Below are 27,148 nucleotides of genomic sequence, written 5' to 3' on the forward strand. Positions count from 1 at the left end.
ATGTATATAAACTAAAATTACAATTATTTTTCCCATTTAAATTAAATGCATAATTATAATATGTCAATTTTTCGATTAAAATATTAACTCATATTTGAATTTTGGTAACCAAAAAAATTTTGAATGTGGAGATCTGCAGTGTGTGGGTTATTGGTTACAAAGACTAGACCAGGAGTACCCATTACTAAGCATTTAAGCGTGTTGGTACATTTACTTATGGCATTTTCACCGAAAAATTCTAATCCTATGGCTGGACCTATATTAAATAATAATAAAATTTGTTGCATTAATATAATCTCTTTAACAGTGAATACAATACTCTGATATTCTATTTATGCAAGTACACATTGTGTGTAGAGTGTCAACAAAATTTGAGTTTTGAAGAAAAAAATATCTAAAAATTTAATAATATAATATCTATTTAGTATAAAAGTTATATTTGAATTGTTAATTTATGTTTTAAATGACTAAATTATTAGGTTGTTCTGCAATTCCACTGAGCCATTTTATCTATCAGAAATAAATATATAAAAAATTTTCACAGCAGCTTCATTAAGATTAAAAGAGAATTTACAAGATAACATTTTTCAAAGATGCCTAGATACACAATGAGAGAAAAAATATATGAATCCTTCTTTTGACTAAAATTCAAGCAAATCAGTATTCGAAAAAATATTGTGGCTGAAGCTGTGGCATTATAATATAAAAAATTTTGAATTTATTTTTATACGTGGTATAAAATATTAGATAAAATTAATTTAAGTAAGTTAATGCAAAATCTGAAACAAATCATGACAAAAATAACTGATTATAGGAAAAATATTTCTAAAAAAGAATTTTAAATCTATAAGAAATGGCCAATCATTTGAGGAAATATAAGGAAGTTACTTAATTTTGCTGTTGAAATTGACCTTCAAAATGTACAAAAGCTCAACAACTCGAATACGAATGTTATGGTGACCCTATTATTGATACCAAAGAAAGTTCAAAGTAAAAGCCTATTTTGATCTAATAGGTTATGAAAAAAAATTTAATTTGCAGATAGATTTTGATTTAAAAACACATTTAAAATTTTTTTTTCATTCACAATAATCGATATAATAAATTTAATGCTAAGAAAAGCGCAATTTAATAAAATTTCCAGCAATTTAAATAATTTTAATTTAATTTAAAAATCTTACGAATAATTTGTCAATTTATTAGGTATTATTAATTTAAATATATGACCCAGTGAAAGCTTAAATTTCATAATAAGAGATGATCTGCGCCCAAATGTTGCAATCTTTGTCAATATTTTATAGTTACAACTTTATTATTAAATAATTCTTAGAATAATTTAAAAAATTTTTAGGCACCCCTCCTGTCCTTGTTGTTTAATTATTAATATCTCAAATGCATAAATAATGTTGTTTTGAAATATCCATCTTTCATACCCTGCTTTTGATATAGTATAGTAATATTGATAATAATAATTAAGGTGAGTCGAAAACTAATTTATTTCTTCGACAACAAATGTATTAAGATATAAAAAATGTCCAATGAAAAACTCAAGATAGTTGCATTTTAATATATGCCGACTAAAAGAATAAATTAGTTTTTTACAGGGTAAAAAATATATTTGATGTATATAACATATAAATAATTTCATACAACAAAATGTATAAATTAAACTAACCAGCCTCAACTGTTTGTTCGTAATGACTAGAACCGAAAATGTTTTGGGAATCGTTTTTATTTATATTCAATTGTCGCGTTTGTATGAGAAAACATTCCGGCTGAGTTTTTATAAAAAGATAGGATATGAGGTAGAAAATTTATTATATTTTTTTACCAATCATAATTAAGTTTGAAAGAAATTCCATTTTAAACAAAGAGATAATTTTATCATTTTATTTTTATATATAAATCAATGATGCAGTATCGATGAACCATAAATTTAAATCAAAACCCCAGAATATTTTATATTATGATATTTATCGGAGGCAAAATCAAAACAGCGAAAAGCAGGAAATTTATTATAAACGGGAACGTGAGAGAGATTGTATTATATTATTTTATAAAATTTTAAAAACAAAATATTTATTAAGTTTTTCTTTGCTTTTAAAATAAATAAAAATTTCTAAAACTATATACAAATTATAATATATAAACTTACATATCGCTTTTCAATCTCTTTAACTAAAATTTTGGCTCTGTCATCGTTTTGACCATCCCAAAAAAATACGATTAGACAATACTAAATGGTATATATATATTTTAAAAAAAATATACTAACTTTGCAAAATCAATCAGAATACGGAATATATATATAATCAAAACTAATAAAAATTTACAGTAAAGAAGCCTCTGAATATTAATCGTGATGAAATAATTATTTTTTAGAATTACTTCAAAAAATTTAGGTATACAAAATTAATAATTTGTATTTTTAGAAGCATTGTTTTATGCCAAAAGTTGATTATGAGAGTATTACTCTAATATTAAAATTCCAACAAGTACTAAGTAGAATAAGATATCTCAATGATCATTAATTCTTAGCATTTCTCATCCATATTTATATCAGAGTCAGAATTTTAGACCACCTGCTTCAAGTTTTTTTTTGGATATTTAACTATTTCTAACTGATTACTTGATATATATTTTTTTTAAATTTTACATCTCTATATAGAAAAATTATGAAAATAGTAAAATTGACAGTGCTCAAATGGCGTCAAAAATAAATATTTATAAATCTAATTTTTACTTTTTATAATTGGTAATTAATAATTTAAATTAAAAATACACTCCTCAACACTCCAATTCTGCATTAACGAAATTTCAAAATTGTGCCAAAGATAATTGTAGTGTTTATTTTAGTTCATTCGTTTGTTTATTAAATAATTCATTCATTCATACATAGATTCATTTATTCTAGTTGATCTATTATAAACATTAAAATTTTTTATAGAAACCTGGCAATTATTATAATAAGAAGCCGTCGAATTATTATTTTTGATTTGAGCTATTTGCAATGATTTAATATTGTTTATACCAATCGTCTGTAAAACAACGCTTTTTTCTTTGCTTATAGAAATAGAATTTAAAAGTGTAGCGTTATCAAGTGGTAAGGGTAGATATTGAGCATTAAGTGAACTTCGTTTGATCTGAGCACCGCAACTGCTATTACTATTAACTTCTTTATCTTCCTTATCGGCAACCACCATTGAATTTCTAGGCGCTTTATTGTGTTCGTCTTTTAAAGAGGGTCGCTTAACTTGTTCATCATCCCTGTTAACAACATTACCCTTCTCTGGCTCAACTCTCTTATGATCTATATAACCGTTAAGACTAGTGATTGTGTTATTAAGTTTTGAATCATTACTTTTACCATTAAAAAAATGAATTGTTTCAATGTGACTCGAGGCATTACTGCTTTCTTCTATGAAGGGCAAAGTTAAAGATGTTCGGTTTTCGGATATTTTACTGATTTCCTTTGTATTTGAATAATCATCAGAATTCACAACGGAGGATGTGATTTGTGGAGAACTCACTCTTATATAAGGACTATAGATCTCCAGACCTAGAGGAGGAAGAAACAAATGTAATTTTTGGTCCGAGTTTTCCTTTTTTGAAAATTAAAATATATATTTCGTGAGTTTGTGAATATATGAAGTCAAGGCATAATGCTTATTCTCAAATTTAGATAATATTAACTGAATTTTAAATTTGAAGAATCGATTAGGTGAGACCGTTAAAAAATAGAGCATGGTTACTAATTTTCACTTAAATATGTGTAAAAATTTGTTTAATAAAATCTATGATACGTCTAAATGAATTAAAATATATCATGATTAATGTATAAATAAAAGCCTCTGAAAATATATTAGTTAGTTATTTAATTCTAAACACTTAACTTAATTTAAAAAAATAAAACTTATGCATTGCTGGTTTTTAAAAAATAGTAAGAATTTTTGTTGCATGATGTTAAATTAAATTATTGGATCTTAGTATATCATTTTATTATATGATTTCAAATCAGGTTATGAGAAGTCAAAGGGTAAACTCGTGTTACAAGTTCATTCATTTAGATCTATAAAAATAAATTACTGTAATTGCTTACAATTGCAAATATCTCTTCCAAAAAATACAATTGGTAACAAATTAAATATATTCATATTTAAAGTAATTATATATTGTTGAGATGGCTTAATGTTATTTTTAGCCAATTTTAGATCTTAGGTCCAAAACTATAAATTAATTAATTTAATTATAAGGTTAAAATACATAAAACACAGCGTTTTTATATACTTCGCAAATCGTGCTAACTCTGAATGCAAGGCAACGTCTTCAAAAATAAAACATATTTTGTATAATTCACCTCCGCGATAACTATGAATGAGGGGGGTAACATTATTTTATTATTATTAATCTTAAAACATTTTATTTTATATTGATATTCAAATAACTTTATATTATTTCATATAATAATATTCTATTACGTGATACGTGACATATAGCGCATATGCCCTCTGACGTTGAATTAACAATAGAGCTACTCTAGGTTTTCCTCATTTCCATCTAATTGGAACATAAGTTAATTGGGGTGAATACACGTTTGTGGGCAAGCCGCACTTACTTGTACGCGCAACATTTCGAACATTGTTACAGACGTCCATAGGCTTTAAGAAAAAGGGCGGGGCAGAAAAAAAGCCTATGCCCAAGAACTGCAGTATAAGTTAATTACTTTAAAGGTGGGTTGTGGCTGATTTTAAATTTAAGTTTTTTAGTTAAAGCCGTGAATCGTTACTATCAAAAATTAAAATTTAAAGAGCATACCAATTCAATTTCGGTTTGTCCTGAACTAATAGCAATGGTTTAGAAAATATTAGTTGAGATTAACGTTACAAATTTTAATCAAGCCCAGAGATTTTTCATTTAAAATATCTATTCTTAATCCGGAAGAGTTTTTTGATACAGTTGTTTAATTTGATAAATTGTTTCATATTTAAGTTTAGTTAGTTCCATTACATCTTTTATAGTTTTATAATACCATAAAGATTTATATTTTGTGTATTCTTTCTTATTATAAGTGTAGAGCCATGTAATGGCATCGTGAACTAGATTATGGTCCGAGTTCCTTATGATGTGAGCTAGGAATCGGATACGACGTTTCTTTAAGGTAATATGAATTGGGGTATGTTTTGATATTTTCCATAGATTATTATTTGATATCACTTTTGGTAAAAGATGCCATTTATAGTTCGGAGGCAGTTATTTATGAATGATTGCAGTCTTCTATTCTCTGTTTTATTGATTTCCCATAAGTTCCCACCAAATAGTAATATAGGAATTATAGTAGAGTTGAAAATTCTGAGTTGGTGTACACAGAAATCTCTTTGGTTTTCCAAATTTTCAAAAATTTATAAAAAGCCCCTCTCGCTTTTTATATTCTTATTTTCAACTCTTTTAACAGCATCCCCTATTGTTAAGCATAACGCCTAAATATTTTATTTGTCTACTATCTTAATCACATTTTCCCCAATTATAAAATTTAAATTTTGGGCTGCATTTGGGGAAGGAAGAATGAAAGTTTTATCAAAGTTAATTTTTAAACCCAATCTCAGACTTAAGGTTTCTAATAAGTATAGCAAATTTTTCGTTTCTTCAACACTTGTAGATACTATGGCGATATCATCAGCATATGGTATTATCCGATTTTCCACACATATCGTAACATTGGAACCCATATCAATTAGATTTGCAGCTCCCAGGGCTTCTTTTATGATTTTATACATTATGATATTGAACAAGAAAGGTGAAAGTGTGCATCCTTGTTTCACACCCTTTTTTATTCTGAAAGAGGGGGATACCTTATTGTTAATTTTAAAACAAGCGGATAAATTAGAATAGTGATTCTTTAGGATGTAGATTATATTAGGTTCAATCCCACATTCCGAAAGTGTCCTCCACAGAGCATCATGATTTACGCTATCGGATGCCCTACTGAAATCTACGAAAGTGAAGAGAGCTGGAATTTTATATTTCCAACATTTTTGTACCATTATTTTTAAAGTAAGAATAGGTTCCAGAATATTTTTGTTGGGTCTGTAAGCACAAATATATTTTGGGAGTACGTTTGGTACATATAACATAATCCTGTTTTTTAGCAGGACTATAAAAATCTTAGATACAGTAGATTTAAGAACTACAGTGCGATAGTCATTAAATTTCTTTGGGTCATTTATCTTGGGAAAATTACAGAAGAAAGAATTATTTCATTCCACAGGGGTTTTTCCGGTTTCCCATATTTTATTAAAAAGAGATATTAGAAAGGCTGATACAGTTCTAAGTGCAATTTTGAGATGTTCAGCTGTTATTTTATCTAGTCCAGGAGCTTTATTATTGAGCGATTTTTTAATTACTTTTACAATTCATATGTGGAGAAACCCGACGGGGGCGGAACTGAGTGCTCGTTTGTGTTTGTTGGGCGGATAGCTCTTCTTAAGTCGAAGACCATCATATAGTAGTCTAGCCATAGTGCTATTTGTTCCTCTTGGTCCGGGATTAGCTTTCCATTTGCTAAAACTAGATAGGGAAGCTTCTTGAAGCTGTACGGTTTACAGAAATATTTCAATTTTTTATAAGCATCATAGATTCTATTTTCTTTAATGTCTTTAACAATTTCAAAGGCTTTTTTTGCAATGTATCTCCTTCTATCACTCAACAATTTTTGTATATCTTTCCACAATTCCTTATTTAAATTGTTACCTTCTCTAAGCTGACTAATTTTTGCTATTGTCTCGTTTGTTAACCATTCTCTCCTTGATAGATATTTATATTTGGTAGCCTGTTATAAGAATCTGTAATATCTTTTTTGAAAAGGCTCTAGCATTCCTCTACGCTTCCATTCAAGGTCGTGTTTAGAAAATTATCTCTTTTTCTGACAAGAATTTGATCAAATAACAGCATATCATCCTACGACTGAGCTTTAATTTGTTTTCGAGAGAGGAGGGGTTTAAAGAAATTTGTCCTGTGCATAGATGTATTTGGACTGACCCCATTATGGTATCCCCATATATTTTTTCAGTCATTTTAGCTACCACCATTCTGTGATCTAATAATTTAATATTAGTAGACACTATAACATCATCAAACCACCCGTGAATATTGAATATGAAGAAATCTATTTGGGATTTCTGATTTGCTCTTACAAAAGTATATGTGTTTATCTCACGATGGTAAAAGAATGTATTTTCGATTTTGAAGTTCTTGTTTTTACAAAAATCAAGTAATTTTCTACTATCTACACTATTGGATTGTTGTATAGTTGCATTTCCGATAATATTCTTATTAACATATTCTACAATTTTGCCGATTTTTAGATTAAGGTCACTTAATATTATAATATTATATCTTGATGGCAAAGAATTAATCAAGGTAGTCATTGTGTCAATAAAACTCAGTCTATCATTTCTCTTTGGTGGGGCATAACAATTATTGTAGGTTTAAAATTTGTATTCAGGTAGAGGAGACCACATCTTTCAGATATGTATACAAATTTAATGATTGATTTTTGCATCCTTTTGTTTATTAGAAATGCGATTCCAGACCAGATGTTGAAAGTGGTACCAGAGCAAAAGAGCTTATAATCTTTAAAGTCTGCGGTATTATTTCCTGGGCAGTGGGTTTCTTGGATACCTACGATGTCTAATTTCATGTATGCAAAATCTCTAAGCAGTACTACTAATTTTTTTTTAATTCCATTTATATTGAGAGACGCTAGTTAACCTTTATTTTTTATCTTAAACTATCATTCAAATTAATACCTTATTTAAAAGATAATCTTAGGAACTTTACTCATCTTTGATTTTATTAATAAAAGAATATCATTAGTTCTCTCCTACCTAATGCTTTTCTGGCAGCAAGAGGTAAAGGTTACCGATTTAAAAAATTAACTTATTTTGAAATCTAATTCAAATAATTGAAAAATTTTTCTCTTTTAACAGGTAAAGGAAAAGCAAATGGGCAGATGATTCTAATGTATATGTGATGGGCGCAACAACTGCAAACAAACCTACTAAAAATTAACCTCAAGCTCATAATTCAATGATAAAGAGATAGTATAGATAAAAAAATCCTGAATGAGAAAATTATAGAATAACTAAGGGAATTGTTTATATATTAAATGAAATAACCAAACCTATAATAAAAAACGATAAAATTAAAGAAAAATCCTTTACATTTTAAAAATTAAAAAATCTAAATCACGTAGAAGAGAAGCTAAAAATATAATTAATAAAAAAAAGTATATAAAACTAGTAAAGTTTTTACCAAGGGAGAACCTGAAGGATTTATTAATATTACTAAAATTACAAATAATTTTATTTATAAATTCTTAATAATAATATTAAAATAATCATATTAAAAAAGTATTTCAAAAAGAATTAAGATTATAAAATTTTCACATATAAAAATCATTAACCAGATTTATCAAAATTCAAATTCCATTACTTAATATTCTTGTTCAATATTGGAAAAATATTATTTATTTCTAAATCCAGTCCGTCATATTTAATGAAAATGATAATAATAATATAAGTAATGATAATGATGAAACGTAAATAAAGAGCTAACGTTATGTTTAGATAAAAAGATGAGGATATGAAAAAACCAACGATAATAAAAACTGAATGGACAAACACAACATCTACAACTAAACGTTTCAAGTGATAAAAGCGTTGTTAAACGCTACTTTTAAAAGTAGCACGTTATTGCTACAGTTATTATTTTAAGTAGCGAACGCTACTTTAGAATTTTTTTAAAAATATTTTTTCCATATCTCTATTTCCAAAAACAAAATGGTTAAATAAAATATGATTATGATTTCAAATAAATATAATTTATTAATTTTTTTATTGAATTTCAATAATAGTAACATGTCTATACTGTCTTACGCAAGTCTAGAGCAATGACCAGTAAGCTTTCATGCTAAATAATTGTTCAACACTAGCTCTTGAGGACAATGCAATATTAAATTCAATATATATTTTTTGGGTAATAGGTTTGTCGGTATCCTGAGAAAAAAATCGGCTAAATTATATGAAGGATAGGCCTTCATTAATTCACGTTCGCTCATTTTGGGCAGGTCTATGACCAACGTGCAAGATAAGATAAGATAAGATAAGATTTAAGAATAATCATCAAAAATATTTATTTGATTATTTTTAGATTTAAAAAATGCGTCTAGAGGATTTTCAATAGTATTATTATTTATTTCAAAAAAATCATCTATAATAGGTGCTGATTTTAATCTGGCTAGGGTATCCTGGTTTCGTATAGTATTATTTAACGTTACCATTAGCCTAACAAGTTGCCCGTTGTATTCAGTCAAATTAATGTATGGCAATTCAACTTGATAGAGTAAACAATAGCAGCTATATTTAACATTCAGATAATAATTTAGATGAGTTTGATGATAAAATGAGATGTAAATAGTAATTATTTATTGTAATTTTAATTTATAATATAATTCTTAAATAATATCTCATAACCAGTTCTGGGTCAGAAAATCAACTTTCACATAAACTCATCTAGCTCAAAAACTATTATAGATACAGCTTTGATTCAAATTTTACTTTAAGAATTGGGCACACATTGATATTAAATATGTTTGATATAATACCTGTAATTGATTTCTAAATTTCAGGCTAGTAGTCTTGTTTGATTAAAACCTTCTGGAACATGGCGCAATGTTAATTTCAATAGTTTAAAACATGATAAAAGTAAAATTTAATAACCATTTTTAGACCTTATGTCCAAAACAATAAATTATTACATTCTATTAAAAAGTAACATTATTTTATTATTATTTATCGTAAAACATTTTAGGTCGCATTTCACTACGATCTCCTCTAAACTAAATAATTGGTCAAATTACTGGTTGTTATATTATGGTAAATAAATAAGATATTTATACGTTTGACATAATATCCCAAGAAATACTAGGTCTTTTATCCGTTTCATCGAAATCTTGCACGTCACTCCAAGAATTGTTAAACGGATTAAGGTTAGCTGTATTAAATTGTTCTATGGGGTTTTTTAAGTAAATATATATTTTAAACTTTCAGAGAAATCTTAAACCACTATTTATTTATACTTTTCAATTTAAATAAACGATAAGATTTAGATCTAATCTTATACTAACATCACCAGGTCACGTGACATTTTATTGCTCAACATTCTATCGAGCGACACTTTATCACGAGACTATCGATTAAAATATATTTCAGTTTCCGCCCTCCTTATATACTATAATTTAAATAAAAAATTTTATAATTTCAAAATTTGATAAAATTTTGCGTGCTAGGGTGTCATAGGATTATAAATGTCCAAGTGATTAAATGTCGGCTTGAGAAAGTATCGACATAATAGAGGAGCGCGTGACTTTAATTATGTCGTAGGAGTTTAGCGAATTAAAAATTAAATCATTTAGAGTGCGCGTTTTTTAAAATTTTTCAGAGATTTGTTGATGACGTAAGCGTAATTCCAAAAATATATAAAATATTTACACTGTGAATATCTCACAATTTTGGCAGGAACTTTAAAACTACCCTAAATTTTTTATTTAGAGCTTTTTTTAGTCACATAGTTTTATCTTACAAATATCTTTTTCAAACACTTAATTTTCAATGTAATAAAACAATATAGTATTCTATATCCATATTTTATAATTTTTAAGAAGAGAATTAAAAATTTTTTTTTTGTATTTTAGAATAGGATTGGTCACGCCATAGTAATGTAAATAAAGAATTATTTTAAATTACATTTTAATCATTTTTATTGGCGATATAGAAGAATACAATATTGAAGGATTGATGTATCGAAAAATAATGCATTTTTATAAAAAAGAAAGAGTATATATACAACATTATCATGCTCAGCCGATGTTATCTACTTGAAGAAAAAAAAATACTATGTGACTAAAAAAAAGCTAACAAAATCTCAGGGCAAAATTGACTGAAATTTTAAAATAACCCACGCTATAAATGATTTTAAGTTTTTAAAATTTTGCTAAAAATTTGGGTCAATGAAGCAGAGCCTCAGAATTTTCTAAACCCCCTATGATGTATACATATTAGGCATATTAAAAAAATATATAAATCAAATAATAAGTTATTCGTATTCGATTCCTATTAAAATATACTATTGCTTGTAGATTGGTAGAATTACTAAAAGTAACTTGTTCAATTCGTTCATGAATACGAATAGTTCATTATTTGATTTGCATTTCGTTTTTAAATAGGCCCTATACATATTATGTATAATTGGAAAATAAATGTAACCTGTCAGACCCAAATAATAGTAACAAAAACACGCGAATTTAATGGATTGAGACGATTCTATGGATGGTTTGGTTAAACTGAACAACCATATATCCACATTTTTACAATCGCGAACTCTGAATTGATGCGAGGCGCCCATTATTTTGCAGTTTTCGCAGTTTCTGATGTATATACTAATTTATAAAATATAATATATATTTGTAAGTCGACAAAAATAAACTACTCTAAAGAATATTATATAAGAATATATACATTTTATGAGATATAATAATTATCCTATAGGCCGTTTTCTTGTTCATCTTATTTCCAAAGAGTAAACCTTTTAGTCATCTATGTAGCTCTCTCTAAACAGCCTAAAATGAAAGAGGTTATTTGGATTTACTTAGGTAAACATAGCTTCGTGACTCTTTCAAAACCGAAATATTTTCAATGTACATACTTAAAACAAACCAAAATAGGGTGTGCTAGTTCAAAATAAGTTTAACAGGGTCTAAATTGAAATAAGTTTTAATGAGACTAGACAGAACACGGCCATAGTTGCTTTATCATATTATATTTATAAAAAAAATTAATAAGTTATTATTATGAATAACGTGTTTTTGGTTGGTCCGACGAATATTATACAATCGCTGCATCGGTCTATACTAACGGAATCGCTGTTGTCCAGTATAAACAATTTGCAATTCTTAATTCAGAATTATATTTTTTTACAAAAATAAAAATGCCCAAATACCAGTTATTTTTATAATTATCTGATATAATTTAAGCCTTATATCATTTACATAATTAATTTTTCAAATATTTAACCAAATCATAATAATAATAACTATTCTATATGAATCCAAACATGATATTTACAGATGCAATTATATCATATCGGAAACCATAAAAATTATATTAAAATATAATATAAAATGATTTAACAAAACGAAATCATATTAATGAAAAAGTAATCAAATTATATTATATATTATTATTGATACAATTAATTTAGGCCTCCCAAGAAAAATGACCATCACAGTCTCAAATGAACTAGCCCGCTAAGAACCAGCCCTTTTAAAAAGTTAAGCTCAGTTAATTCAAGATCCAATTAAGTTTTTTGACTTTTCACAAAAAAAATATTATTATTTTTTTTCTGACTCTACAAAAAAAATATATTACGATTAATTATAAAAAAAAAATTTGATAATTGAAATGAAAAACGGTGGTATTAGTGGTATACATGGTATTGATTTTTTTTATGGATGAAATGAAAGAGGTTTCTTTTACTTATACAAACAAAACTGAACTTATTAAAAAACAAAAACATATTTTTTTTAGATGACATTATATAGAATTAAGGTATATAGTAAAACCTATAAATCTGGTCACATTTTTATGATAGTCGCCTGCCTATTCTGACCTGGAACTTGCAAACTTATATTAGCCACATATATTTTTATCATAATATCTAAAACACTATAATATTAAAATACTTTAAATTAAAAATACAATTCCATAATTGATTTCCCCAAAAAAGAAAAATTACACCTAAATATTTTAGGTATTATTTAGTTATTTAAAATTGTTAGCTAGATTTAAAAAAAGAATAATATATATTTATCAAAACTGTTCTTATTTTGGATTTGATTAAAATAAAGTAAGGGTAAGCCAAGGATTATCATTATATCGATTTTTCTTAAATTGAGTAAAGCGCAGTGAGCGAATTGCGATAGCTCTGTTTTTCGACTAACCAATACGAATATTAAATTATTCGAAAAAAATTTAACTAGTATGAAATACGAATTATCAATCATCTACACTAACTTATTATTAAATAATTTTCTTTGGAAATCTAAATAATAGGTGGGGGGAGGGGTAGATTTGTTATATCCTATTCTTATCAATTAATAAAATACTTACAATTTTTTATAATTAATATTTTGTTTGTTTAGTATGGAAATTTTTTTTTTACTATGAACCTTGCATTTATGAATTATGAATTGATTTCCGTTTACGCTCCCTGGAGGTTTGAAATAAGACTGGTCTGTTAAATTTTCGAATTTGTACTCTCGGATATTTACGCCTGAACGCTTTTCCCTTTATATAAATAAAAAGAAGAAGGTTAAATGATTAATCATATTTGAATTTTTTAAAAAATTTTTATTTTATTTAAAAAAAGTGTTAAAACCAAAGAATTATTAAATATTCAATAAATTGGAAAAATTTGAAAGTTTTATCCTTTTTTTTAAAGCTTCTATGAACTAAAATTGGAAAAATATGCTATAAACTAGTGTCTTTAAAAAGCCCGAATCGGGTCGATATTTAAAAACGCTCCTAGTAACACAGAATAATATTATGTAAACCTGGAAATTTTGCTCATACTTGGCGGAAAGGTCTGGACATCTATTCGCCAAATCTTGAGGCATACATAATTTTGGTTAAAATATTTATTTGTCAGTTTTTTAATAATAGACCCAAATCGAACTTTTTAACAACAATACTATATACATATAAAACCAGGGTGTCAAAACACACCGAAATGAACCGTTTTAAATTATTTAATAGTATCCACACCGAAAAACTTCGTTACTGGCCTAATAGGTTCAATAACAGTTTTTACATAATTATTTTTAATGATTAGCTTTATTCTAAATATTTTCTTTAAAAAAGAGTAAAACTACAAATTTTGATGTGATTTTGTTAGTGTTGTTGAACGGCTCAATTTGAGCCGATTTTCAAAAATGACTTATATGTTTTATCCAGAAAAATATTACGCAAGCCTGGCTGGCTAAAATATTCAACTAGCCGTTTTTTTAAATCGGCTCAAATCTAGCCCTTTAATAACATTATTGGTTAGTTAATTTGTTATTTCCTTTCTTATTCATGTTTTACAATAAAAAATTTTAACATTATTTTCCTTAATTTTTAAAATATTTTAAAACTATTTTTCATTAGATTATAAATGGAACAATTAAACAATTTAAAAAAATATATATTATGATTAATTTTTTTGAAAAAAATAAAAATTATAAAAATTGAAACGAACCTAAAAGAACCTGTATGAATTTCAAAATCGAAATGAACCGATAAAATTTGTTTAAAAATAACCAAAATGGAACTACACGATGAAGAAAGAAGTTATTTCTTTAAACTTTACTCCTTAACCATAGAAGTAATTTAAAATTAAAATCAGCCCCCTATCTATAGAGTAATTAAATGTATATGCAATTCATGGTGGGTAGTAGTCTTAGTTTAATCTCCCTTTAATCACAGACGTTAACATAATCTTTACGCATAATACTTGCCCATAAACGTATAGAGGATTGCTCATAATTTTCCGCTAAATTTTATTAACATCAAATTAGATGCAAATGAGGAATACCTCGCGTAGCTCTTTTGTATCCACAACAAGATAGGGCATATACCCCTAAATCACATAAAAGAAATAATCTGCAATAGTGTTAGATATTGCTATAGAATAATATATGGATTTCACTGAATTATATAAGTGAACTATCCCCGATTTTTTAGGTTACCCAAATGTTATTTTTTTTATACATAGTATCAGTGTCCAAATAGCAATAATTGTTGGACAATGAAATATAAATATATAATGTTTATTATTTTATTCATCGCTCGTCATTCCCTAGAGGGATAAGTCGTAACAAAGTAGACTCTCTTGAAAGAAAGTCTTATATCAATGATTAAATACAAAAATAAATAAATTTTTGGACACCATAAACACTGTTATTAATGTTATATCCAGTGAATTGTAATTTTATATCAATATCATGAATTCATTTATAAATTTATATTTTAAATGTATAATAATATAATTTAGTCATGTTCAAGATAATGAGAAGATAAAATCATACTTGAAAACTATGAATCATGCTTTCATCTATTATGATATTAATAAAGATTCAATTTATTTTTATATAATCAATCAACTATACAATGTTCCCTGTTAATATATAAAACAGGAATGTTGGTTTCAAATAGCTAATAAATTTTATAAACCCAATTGGTTAAGAATGAAAACTTTAAAAAACATTATTTTATAACATGGACTTTTTTCGGCAAATTTCTGTCTGTTTTTCTTTAAAAAAATGATCTTGGCTTTAAGTCTGGGTTTTCTTCTTCTCTTCAAAATTACAAAAGACTCGAAATATTTATTATATCATATATTAGAAATTTATCTTTAATCAAAATTATTATTATATCGGAAATATATGATAATAAAAAAAACTAATTTCCAAATGTCTATAAAATTATAGAATACAAATTTGATATTAAAAATTTAATTAAATTAAATTATTAACATTCAAGCAAATTCACAAAAATAAAACATTATTATCCAAAAAAAATTTAATTTATTTTTTTAAACATCTTCAAAAAGTTTTGTTTCGTAATAAACTAATATGTATATGCATAATATTAATATTTAATAACCACATAACATGAAAATGTCATAATCTTTCTCTATGCAATATAACCGCTTATAGTTTTTATGACGGGAAATATTAAAACAGGGAAAAGATAAAACAAAGGAAAAAATAAAAAAAGGAAAAAATCAGAGACCTGCAGAGGTACCACTTGCACAGCCCGGCTTTGTAGGCCCGGCCTGGGTATTTTTAAAAAAAATTTAGGCCGGCCCGGTCTAGATTAATTTAATAAAATCAAAATACGGCCCGGCAGAAGTACAGATACCGGGGTTAGGGCCGGGACTACAGATCTTTGGAAAAAATAAAAAAAAGTAAAAATCAAAGGAGAACATTAAAACTGGGAAAAATAGTGAAACTACTATAAAGTTTTCTACTGAACCAAATAATAATATTGATCGTGAATGTACGCGTTATAAACAAAAAAGGAAAGTTATAAGAAATGTATTTAATGTAGTATATAATTATAAATGTATATAATAAACTCGTTTGGAACATATACAGATATAACAAAGAGTTTTTTGTTTTAAAGTGGAGTCATTTTAATAAGAAAATCAACTAATATTGAAGCCTGAAATTCTTACTTATATTAAACAGAAATAACTTATGACATAAAGCTCTCCTTTTATGAAATTATGGAGAATCAGAGAACGCTATCCATATACCGTTAATTTATTTGGTGGAAAACAATGCTTAAGTTGTCAATTTGGGAAAAATTAAATATTTATAATTAACATCCAATAAATATACAGGCAAAATTATTAAATGAACTAAAACATAATTAAAAGCATATTTGTTCACTTTTATGGTTGTATTGCTATTATATCAATAATTAATTGGTTGGAAAATTATATAATGGTCATTTATCATTTATTTACTGCTCATATTTTTAATTTATCTTTGAAATATTTTTTAAAATATACAACCAAAATTTTTTAAAAGAGGAAGTTTTAACAATTCCCATCCGAGCCTATAAAATTTTAAATTTCCGGGGAAGGTTTAAAATTAAAAATACCTGAGCTGAGCCAAAAATATATCTTTTTAAAACCGGACATGAAAAATATCTAATAAATATTTTTTTTTAAAAAAATATTTTATTTTTATACAATAAGTATAAAATTTATCATTATTATTGCTATAAAATAGGAGCTATTTGGCATTATTTCGGGAGTTACAACAAATACCAGCATGACCTAAAAGTCTATCAATTATTGTTTATTGTAAAAGCAATAATAGCCAGATTTCCAAGTTACAAAGACGCTATTGCATTTAATTGCGAGTCAATGCCATTGAGTTTTTAGATATTTTGATAATTAAAGAATTCAAAAATATGAGCCACCCTTACTATTGATATTTCAAACTTCAATTCATACGGTATCATAACGGAAGGCCTTTGAACCTGAATAAATATTATAGGGTAACTATATCTTCTTCGTTTTAGGGAGGTCATAGATTTATTGTATGTATTCCTAAAGCTAAGCATCCTAATTCATTATTGGGCAATTTTTTGTGATAACTCATAAGATTTAGATATGTGTAACTGTTAGTATTACATTGTTCTATAGTGTGGGAACTTATTTCGAGATCATTTTTTTGTAATCTATTGCCAATTCTAAATAAACCAAAGATTATACGATGATTGGGCTAATCCTCTTCTCATATTTTTAACCCAAACTTATTCTTGTCAAACATTGTCATAATTTGCAATTTGTAAAACGCAGTCCGTTCAATTTAATATAATTTAATGGGCTTTGATTATAAAAAAAAGAGTCTCCCAAGTAATAATATTTTATGATCAGAAGGGGCATCATTTTACAAGATATCTTTCAATAAATTATTAATATATTTTCTTTATTTGCAGAGCAGAAATTAAAATATACTATTTCAAAATTAGAAGTAAAAATAAATAATATTTAATGATCATAAAATCAATAAAAGTTACCATGAATATGATTTATATTCGATACTAATGGGTTTGATAAAATGCACTGTAAAAGTTAACGTCATTATTTTTATTCGCTGCAATGATTTCGTTAATAGGTGTAACATTAACAGCCTTAATGACGTCTATTCAATAAAAATCTGCAGCAATAGTGTTTCATGACGTCGGCGTTACTATTCGTTGCTAATGGTTCTGATAAAAAGCTATCCATACAATAAATATAATAAATGGTATTGTTGTTATTTTACTATGGAGAAGAGAAGAGTTAATATTATTTACTTTTAAGTGCAAATATTTTAAAATATCCTTATAAATAAATCTAAAGAAAAAATAGTCTTCTCAGAAATACAACGTAATTGTAATTTTTTATAATTTATTCAGGTGTACACATTTCCAAATTTGAAAATCGAAATTAAGAGCGAATAGGTTATAAGTTCGCTAGATTTCATGAATTTTATGGCTTCCATTTTTAATTTTAATTTTTGAAAAACGATTAATTTTATTATATTTTAAAAATGGCATATATAATATATATGATATGGACTGAAAAAAAAGTTCAGCGGGTTACTAAAAAAATCTATAAAAGAGGTATTGGCTATTATTCTTAAATTTAATTTTACTCCAAGTCGAGGTTCTATCAAAACTTTAAGCAATAAAGAAAAAATAATAATTAAACGCTCTATAAAATAAATGGGGGCACTTTGAACAATACAACACATATTAGTTAGAATTTTATCAGAGCCTGGTTCAGATACCTAGAAATTATAAAAGGAATTCTGCCAGTTTCTATAGTTCTATGAGAAGGGGTTTGTATTCTAGTTTTCATTTGTGCCTGATTAGAGGATTTTCGGTTCCAAACTCTGATAATTATGCAAAATTATAAAATAAAGATAATTCCACGAAAATAATTTTCTTATCTTCTTCCTCATCATAATCGTCATCATCATCATATTAGTCTCATTATTCATCATCTTTTAATTAACTCACGAATTATTAATGATATGTTAATAGAAATGTCAACATTAAAATGCAAACTCATAGTTTGATTTAATTAGGGAAAATATCTATATTAAAATATCGATTTAAAAAGATATAAATATATATATATATATTAATTTTTCCGTTCAAATAAATTACCATGAGAAACATGGTGATAACCACATTTTACTATTATAGATTGTCATAATTATGTTTAAGTGATATTATTGTTCAAATGAAGTTAGACAAAATTTTTTTTTAGAAATAATTTTGTATAAGTCATATTAGTATAATCTAGAAGGCCAGTTCAAAAGTCTAGCCCAAATATTTTAAGAAATAATAATGGCTTGACTAAATTACGGGCCTATATATAAATTAGGCAGGGCCTCGCCAATATATGATTTTAAGTAAAATTTTTGAGCAGCCTGGGACCCCTTTATTAGATTTTTTATAACATATATTATTTCTTATATTTTTGAACAAAAATGTCTGGGTTAAACACAATATTACAGTTAATTATTAAAAAAGACTTATATGAAATGATAATCCAATATATTTTAATAATTACACATATAAATTTGTTACATGATTGTAAATATTATAAAATCATTAAATGTTTTTATTTGAAGCGTCAATTTAACATATTAACGATTAATTGATTTGACCAAGTATAAATATGACTATATAATGTATACAAAATATTAAAGCGCGCCTGGTATGGGGCTGAACGAAGATGCTTGTTTAAAGAAAGAACTAGATATTTTAAAAAAAAATTTCGTCTGTTCTTCCTCAAAATTGAATGGTATTTTAGACATGAACACTTGTATTTTAAATTAAGTTTAATTTTTAATAACAATGATTAGTTTAAAGTAATACATACCAGGCCTGTTGTAATATAATAATTAAATTTTAAATCATTATTGGTAAATATTTTTATACTAGTTGATAGCCCAAGAATGACGGGAATGATAAAATCTTGAACTATTATATGAAATTTTTATTTAAATAAATGACAAATTTTATTATTCATTTTATTAAATTTAGCCTAAAATATGAAATTGTAATAAAAAATGTATCCAGAGTTCAAATATTGTTGTTGAGATAAAATTTTTATACTGGCATATTTTGGGGTGGTAATATGAGATAAATGTTTATTTTTCTATTGGCTAAATATAATTTAAATTTATTTGTTAAATCTTGTTAAATCTAAATTGTAATATTAGGATTAGTGAGGGAGGTTAATTTTCTGCATGGAAGATATTGATAATAGGTATTTTATACTATTTGCAGAGCTCCCATATTGTGGTTGAGATAAAAAATTTTACTGTCATATTTTGGGGTGGTAAATAATTTAAATTTATTTGTTAAATTAAATCTAAAATTATAATATAAAAATAATTTTATAAAAATTAATAAATTTTACTTTGATTGAATATAAATATTATGCTAAAATTAATATGAGATAAATTTTTATTTTTCAATTGGCTAAATATAATTTAATTTGCTATTTTAAATTTAATAATATTCATTCTTACCATAATTTGAGGTGAGATTGCTTTTTAATATAACACAATAAGATCTAAATTATATAAATTAATTGAAAAATAAATGTTAATAGCAAATAATAACATAGAAAGATTATATTACAAAATATAATATAGAAGGTGATTGAGTGGGAAGAACGCTTGCCTTTAAACCGTTAAGTCATAGGTTTGAATCCCGTGATGTACAAAAAATTTTCTTAAAATCTAACATTAGAGATAGATAGTCTCCATCGATTTATTCATTAAGAAGATAAGAAAGTTGATTGAAAAAATAAAAATTAACATTAAGATGATAGGAAAGTTGATAGGAAAAATAAAAATTAACATTAAGAGAAAACTTTCATTTCTTGATTACTGATTATATATATAGATTATATCAATTAGCCCATATATAGTGTTTATACCTTTCTTATATCATTCTAAGTCAAGGTTATTATTATGAAAAAAAATTTTATGGATAGCTTTTTTGACCCCTTCCCATTAGCACATATATAGTGTAATGTATACCTTTCTAAGGGCATAATTAAAAAAAACAAACTATTATGAATAAGAATAACTATTGGCACATAAGGGTATAATTGCGAAAAAAATTATATTGGATTGCTAGTTTGACCCCTCCTCACTCCCCACCCAATTTATTTAATTTGTTGGTATATTAATTATTGTTCTTTTCCCAGATATCGACTTCTCAATATTATTTTTCCATGATAACATCGTTTTCATACATGTTTTTTTTAAATTTTATTTTAAGTGTGTGCATGTTACATGATTGTAAATATTATAAAATAATGTTGTATTTCAATTTAAAGTTTAATGTTTATAAAGGAATTAATGTCATATTATATTTTGATTTTACATGTTCATTTAAATGTTTTTTATTTTGAGGCGACAATTTAACATATTACCGATTTATTGATTTGACCAAGTATATATATGACTAGATGATGTATACAAAATAGATTATTGAAGTTTAAAGAAAATAAAAGATTAAATTATTCTCATTCGTATATCGACCAAACCACATATATAGTTCAAAAAAACCCCTCTTATATCAAAATTCATACTTGGCACTCAGCCTATTATTTAAATTTAAATTTAATAGATGTTCTTTCACAATGTTGACAAAAAATAGATTAATGTATGCAATTTTGTGTGCAGAGTTGGGCAGAAAGTTATAATAGTGTTACGCTATATCTCCGATTTATAAAGTATAACAATATAACGAAGAGGTTCTGTAACCATTATATTTGTTTGAACTTAAAGTAACGTTAATTTTTCGTTACTTTTAAAACATTTTTATAATTTTTTTATTATAAAAATACATTAAACGTTAAAATGGAATGTCTGACTGTATTGATATACAGAAAAGAGAATCCAAAAGAAATGCGAATTTTTCAAATCTTTTCATTGTGGGGTTTAGTTATATATAAACAATGACAGCCATTGAAAAAATGATTATTTCAGCGTATGAAGACGATGATGGTAAAGTCAAGTATTGTAGTATAGATTGTGAAAAACAGATTATTTAAAGTTTCGTAACATTACTTTTTTTATTATAATATTAAACTAATTTACAAGTCAGAACTGACAAAAATGATTTTTTTTTTATTTCCATAGTTTTTTGTACAAAGATAAAATGAAAGAATCCTATATCTCGATCCATCATTTTAAATAAAAATATATCATAAGAATCCAATAATATGTATATTTATTCATTACAATACATATTTACCAATCCCTTATAGTCCTTATTTTGATTTGCAAAAAATTTAAAACACCAAACAGGAGACAAGAATGATTTTATTTGAAAAATTAGTCTTTTGTCAAATGGTACTTTAAATTGATAATCTTTGATTTTGATTAAATCAGACAATAAAATATTCTTAAATTTGTTTTCGTTTCTTTATTATATTGATTTTTATTTTAGACTTTACAGAAAAATGAATCCAAAATTCTTCATCGCACTTTTCTATTTTCATTAATTCTTTTTTGATTATATAACAAATAATTTTTTAACTGTTACATATTCTAAATAAAGATAACATAACCGTTAGCTTTTATTTTGATATAATAATGGTTTAGCTGTTATATTTCATAACGATAACCGTTAATCTGAATTATGTAACATGCCCAACTTTAGTTGTATGCATATCATAGCATCAAAGAATCTAATAGATACATATTAAGCATTGATTTTTAGGTTGGAGTTACTATAACTTGTAACGTTTATTAGATTCCTTACTATCACAAATTATATCATCAATATTTTCCTTAACCTGACAATTAAATCTTTGTAAATAACGGTAAATGAAGACTATTCTTCATGTCATAATATGTCACTAAATACATTTTATAATTGTGAAACTTTCTTTTCATCAAAATTCTTCGAATACAAATATTGCACATTCGTTATAAGCTCTTTATTCACCGAAAATCTTATGGTTGTTAAATTAAACTATTAATAATTTGATCAATTATAAGACGAAATGCTTTAAAAATAGAGATTATTTGAATCTTCAAGCGTTCATCTTTACATTCATCACTATACATCCTCCTTGTTAGATTTATTCGAGTTTCGTATTTCATTTTATGTCCATATGTTTAATGGCAGCTTAAATCAAGAATATTTTTATTTAAATTTGTAGCCATTTTTTTTAGTTTTATTTCGAATGGAGGTGAAGGTGATAAAAGATACAGAAGGACTTGGCACCAAACTGAGAAATGTCACGCTTTAAAACATAAAGTGTGAGCCAAGCTTTTAAAAACACAAATTCTGTAACATATAACAAACCATTAAGTATTGTTTAATATATTATATTGCTTTAATCTGTTTGGTAGATCGTTTAAAGAGGGAAAATTTTTTAGTTAAAATAAGAAAAAAAAGGTGACCAAAATTGAAAATTATAGTAGAATGGAGAATAAGTTCTAGATGTCTGGTTTTATATCAATATATGCCTTACTTTTATTAATCTTCAATCTATTTTGCCAACCATACAAAATTAACCGATTTATAAACCTAATAAGAACTATCATATCAAGCCTTATGCCCAGAGTGATTCAAATTTCTGGAAGAATTAACTCTGACATTTATTTCAGTTGCATATTTAGTACATTTTAGTTCAACCCGTTAGGTAGATAGTATTTAAAAACACATTATTGTCAAATAATAAAAAAAATTTGAAAATAAAACAAAAACTATTGAAGCTATCAAGGTGTGTCACTATCAGATCCGATTTTCCAGTCATTAAAAACCAGTATTAAGTAAAATAAAAACTAACGTGTCTTGGATAACGGATTTTAAATTGCGATTCAAAAATCAAATATAAATGTTACTTTTATCAAAACAAATAGTATATCTTTAACGTCCGTTCTTTATATATTAGCAATACCCTTCCGTAAATAATAGCTCTCTCAATTTTTTACTCCTATCTATGATATTCTATCCTTATTTAGTTTTTATTCCTAAATAGCATCAGGCCATGTTCTGACTCGTCATTTTTATGAAACTCTTTTCTGTTTAGACCAGTCTATTCAGATTTTGAACTAGGAAATTCTGTAATGTTTTAAGTGTGTACTGAATCTAAATATTCTCTTTCTTTATATTTTGTTTAGAGGAAGCTATATAAACAGCTAATCAGATTTCTTAGGAAACATGAGTAAGGACACAGCTTCAGCCCTTTTTTTATCATGTACAGCTTAATATGTTTCTTCTTAGCTTATCATAAGCCTTTTTATCAGTATAATTCCTTCTCTTTTACTAGGTTTCATATAATAATAGTAAAGGTCAAAGCTGGACCAGAAAATCAATTTTGTCCCATCCGATTATATAACAAAGTTTTATAATCACCCCGTAAACACCACCGAAGACCGTTAATTTGTTACTATTTTAGGTCCTTCAGTTTGAACGACCTACTCAAATTGAATTACGAGTTAATATTTACATTGCATTAAAATATACATTAATATCATAGATGAAATTAGTATATCAAAACTGTTTAAAAGTTGTCGAAACACTTTCCAAAATTTTTAGCAATTTAGGGTTTAAGACAAATTTAAGCATCAGGTTCTGCAGAGAAAAAAAAGCTAGCCGTTAGTTGAGGTGTGGTTGATTCTATTTTAAATTCCAAGTTTTATATAAGAATTAGGAAGTCGAAAATAAAGCAAAGCAAAACAAAATTATGAAATATTATATATTTCATATTTTTGCTTTAAAAAAATCTAAGCACGTAAATATTGTCTAAACCTCGAGATAACACTAAAATAGGGCTAACTCTTTTTGCCATTTATATACGAAATCTCAATGCATAGCTAATATTTGTTTTTGATTTAGCCATGTTTTTTTTAAAAAAAGTATAGCATAAATCGAGGTTTTTTGACAACACCAGTTACTATTTTTATGGCTTTTAAAACGTTTCACAAGCTATGTTTTTGATAGTAAGATACTTTTATGAACATTATTTTAAATTTTAAAGCTATATATTAGAAACTAAAAAAAAAATTAAAACCCAGATCTGGAGATTAACTAGAATGTTATCGTGAATCATTATGGCAAAAAAGAAAGATGAATTTAAAGGAATGAATAAAAGAAGTAAAGGGATGCTTTTATCCTATTTCAAAATTTGAAAAAAAATAGATTATGATATTAAATTAAAAAATATTTTTTTTACCAAGAAAACTTGCGATTGGTCAGAGTCTCGCTTAATCTTTTAAAACCTGTTCCTGACCCGGATTTTCCTTTTATGCTGCCATCTTTGTATTTAGATTTTCTCAAATATTTGCCGAATAAACAACCCATAGTCATGTGTGAATATTAATGATGTAAACTTTTTTGTGTATGTTGTATCTATAGATTTATTTTATTTCTTCTTCGCCATCGTGTGTCTTATGTTATAAAATAGTTTCATGACAGATTAAGAGAAAACTTTAACAAATTTTCAAGTGTAGATTAATTTTTTTTAATTGGTAAATAATTGTATAGTCTTTTAAGGAATCAGGAAATTATTGTTGGTTGTATAATTTTATAAATATTTCATATTCTTCTTTCTTTCCTTTTTTTTATCAATGGTAACTTATTGTGAAAGTGAGCAATAAATTTAGAAATGAATTCAATCTTTTATATTCATATGAATTCAGCCAAAATATGCGAATCAAATAGAATCAATTTTCCCACGAATTTTAATAATTGATAATATTATAAATTATAATCCGAAACTCGAAAAAACCAATTAAGAAATTTTTCTATGGCTCTATATTTTAAAATAAAATTTATTTATTATTTCTTGCTAACACTTGTATAGATCGTTTCGATTCTAAATATTTCCATCGAGATTTTTCCACGCGCGTATGTATCATATGTGAAGAGAAAATTTTAAATAATTTTAATATTTAAAAAAAAAATTTTAATCACAGTTATTTTTTACTTATTTAAAAAAGAAAAAAATTTATTATGCAAAATATTACATTATAAAATATAAATACTTTTGCTTATTAAATTCAAAAATATGAGGAAAAATAAAAATTTAGTTTTTCTGATTTAGGGGGAAAAACGGTTTCATTTTTTATATTAAAAAAAAAGTATTGATTTTTTTTGGTGTTTATTATATTATATTCATACCATTTTTATTTTCATCCCGAATTTTATTGTTGTAATATTGTGCTGTAAAATTATTCAATTTTAGTTTAGTGAAGAGGAGATAAAATTTCTTGCAAAAAATATAATCTTCTCTCTTTCTTTTTTTATAATGGAAAAGTGGTATTAATTATATGTTATATGTTATATTTTTAATAACATATTATACAGTATTAAATCATTTCATTCCCTTCCAATCAAGAAATTGAATAAAATTTTTAAAGGAAAAAAAATGTAACACCCTTTTATTTTGTAAGTTTTTGGTATAATTATCTACTCTATAAAATTTAGTTTTCACATTGAAAATTATATTTCTATAATTTATATTATATATCATATTTTATATAATTTAAAAGTGAGTATGATGATAATCGTATATAAAATAAATATCTAATTTAATTTAATGATAGAAAGAAGAATTATTAATAATTTTCTGTAATAGGAAGAAAAAAATTTCAAATAAAATTACATGTATATTTTTTTTAAAAAAGGTCTAAATATAGTACTATGAATACCAACTAAATATTTAGATAATCTATTTCATAATTATATCAAACTATTTATGAAAACAGGTCACATTTTTTTTAAAGCAAAAGGAATCTGTTTTCTGTTATAATTATAAAACCTTTTTTTAAACTATAAAAACCTAAAGGGCATTTACTTCTTGAGTCAAAATAGAGAGAGGTGGTCATTATTATAATGTTATAAACATTAATTACAAATATTTTTATGGTTAGATATGATTTTCGGGAGGGAAAACTGGTAAGTAATAAATACTAAAATTATTTGCGCCATTTGCTAAAGACTTGAATCTTTTTTTGTTGAATATCTTTCATCTTCAAAAAAAATGAGACTTTATACATACATTAAACACCATTATTCATATTAACATATCATTATATCACATATAATTTCTATGTCTTAATGGTAAAATAAGATATGGTTTATAAGTATAAGATAATGATGATTGCGATTATTATGATATAAATAATAAATTTAAATCAATATTCTCTCTTATCGATTGAAGATAATATAAGAAAAAATTTTTGCTTTGTGTTTTTTTTTCTCCTATTACTTAAACTGATCTAAAGTGTATAACAAGCATAATTTTATTTGCATATTTATTTATAATTATGTATTAATAATAATATTAAAATTAATATTAAAATTAATAAAAATTAGCGGATATAATTAGAATCAGAAGTGTTGGGTAATTTGTTAACATGTTGCATAGGCAGGATTTATAATATAATGTTTGTTATCTATTTTTTAAATAAGAGAATATAGTTAAAGTTAAAGTACACATTTGA

General features: G+C 25.5%; 1 protein-coding gene across 1 annotated transcript; it reads right to left on the minus strand.

The window, feature by feature from the left end:
- LOC135926339 (protein XRP2-like) lies at positions 1 to 25,198 on the minus strand. The gene is made up of 9 exons (XM_065462180.1): positions 24,877 to 25,198; positions 13,283 to 13,400; positions 11,915 to 12,006; positions 11,322 to 11,494; positions 9,956 to 10,065; positions 2,952 to 3,602; positions 2,156 to 2,236; positions 1,676 to 1,775; positions 1 to 256 (listed from the first exon to the last, which is right to left on the minus strand). Exons 1-9 carry the CDS (start codon positions 25,008 to 25,010, stop codon positions 84 to 86), a joined length of 1,632 nt encoding a protein of 543 aa, XP_065318252.1. The 5' UTR covers positions 25,011 to 25,198; the 3' UTR covers positions 1 to 83.
- Positions 25,199 to 27,148: the final 1,950 nt, after the last annotated feature.

Source organism: Gordionus sp. m RMFG-2023, chromosome 3 (genome assembly GCF_954871325.1).
Source record: "Gordionus sp. m RMFG-2023 chromosome 3, tfGorSpeb1-WG-v2, whole genome shotgun sequence".
NCBI classification, from domain to species: Eukaryota; Metazoa; Nematomorpha; class Gordioida; order Chordodea; family Parachordodidae; genus Gordionus; species Gordionus sp. m RMFG-2023.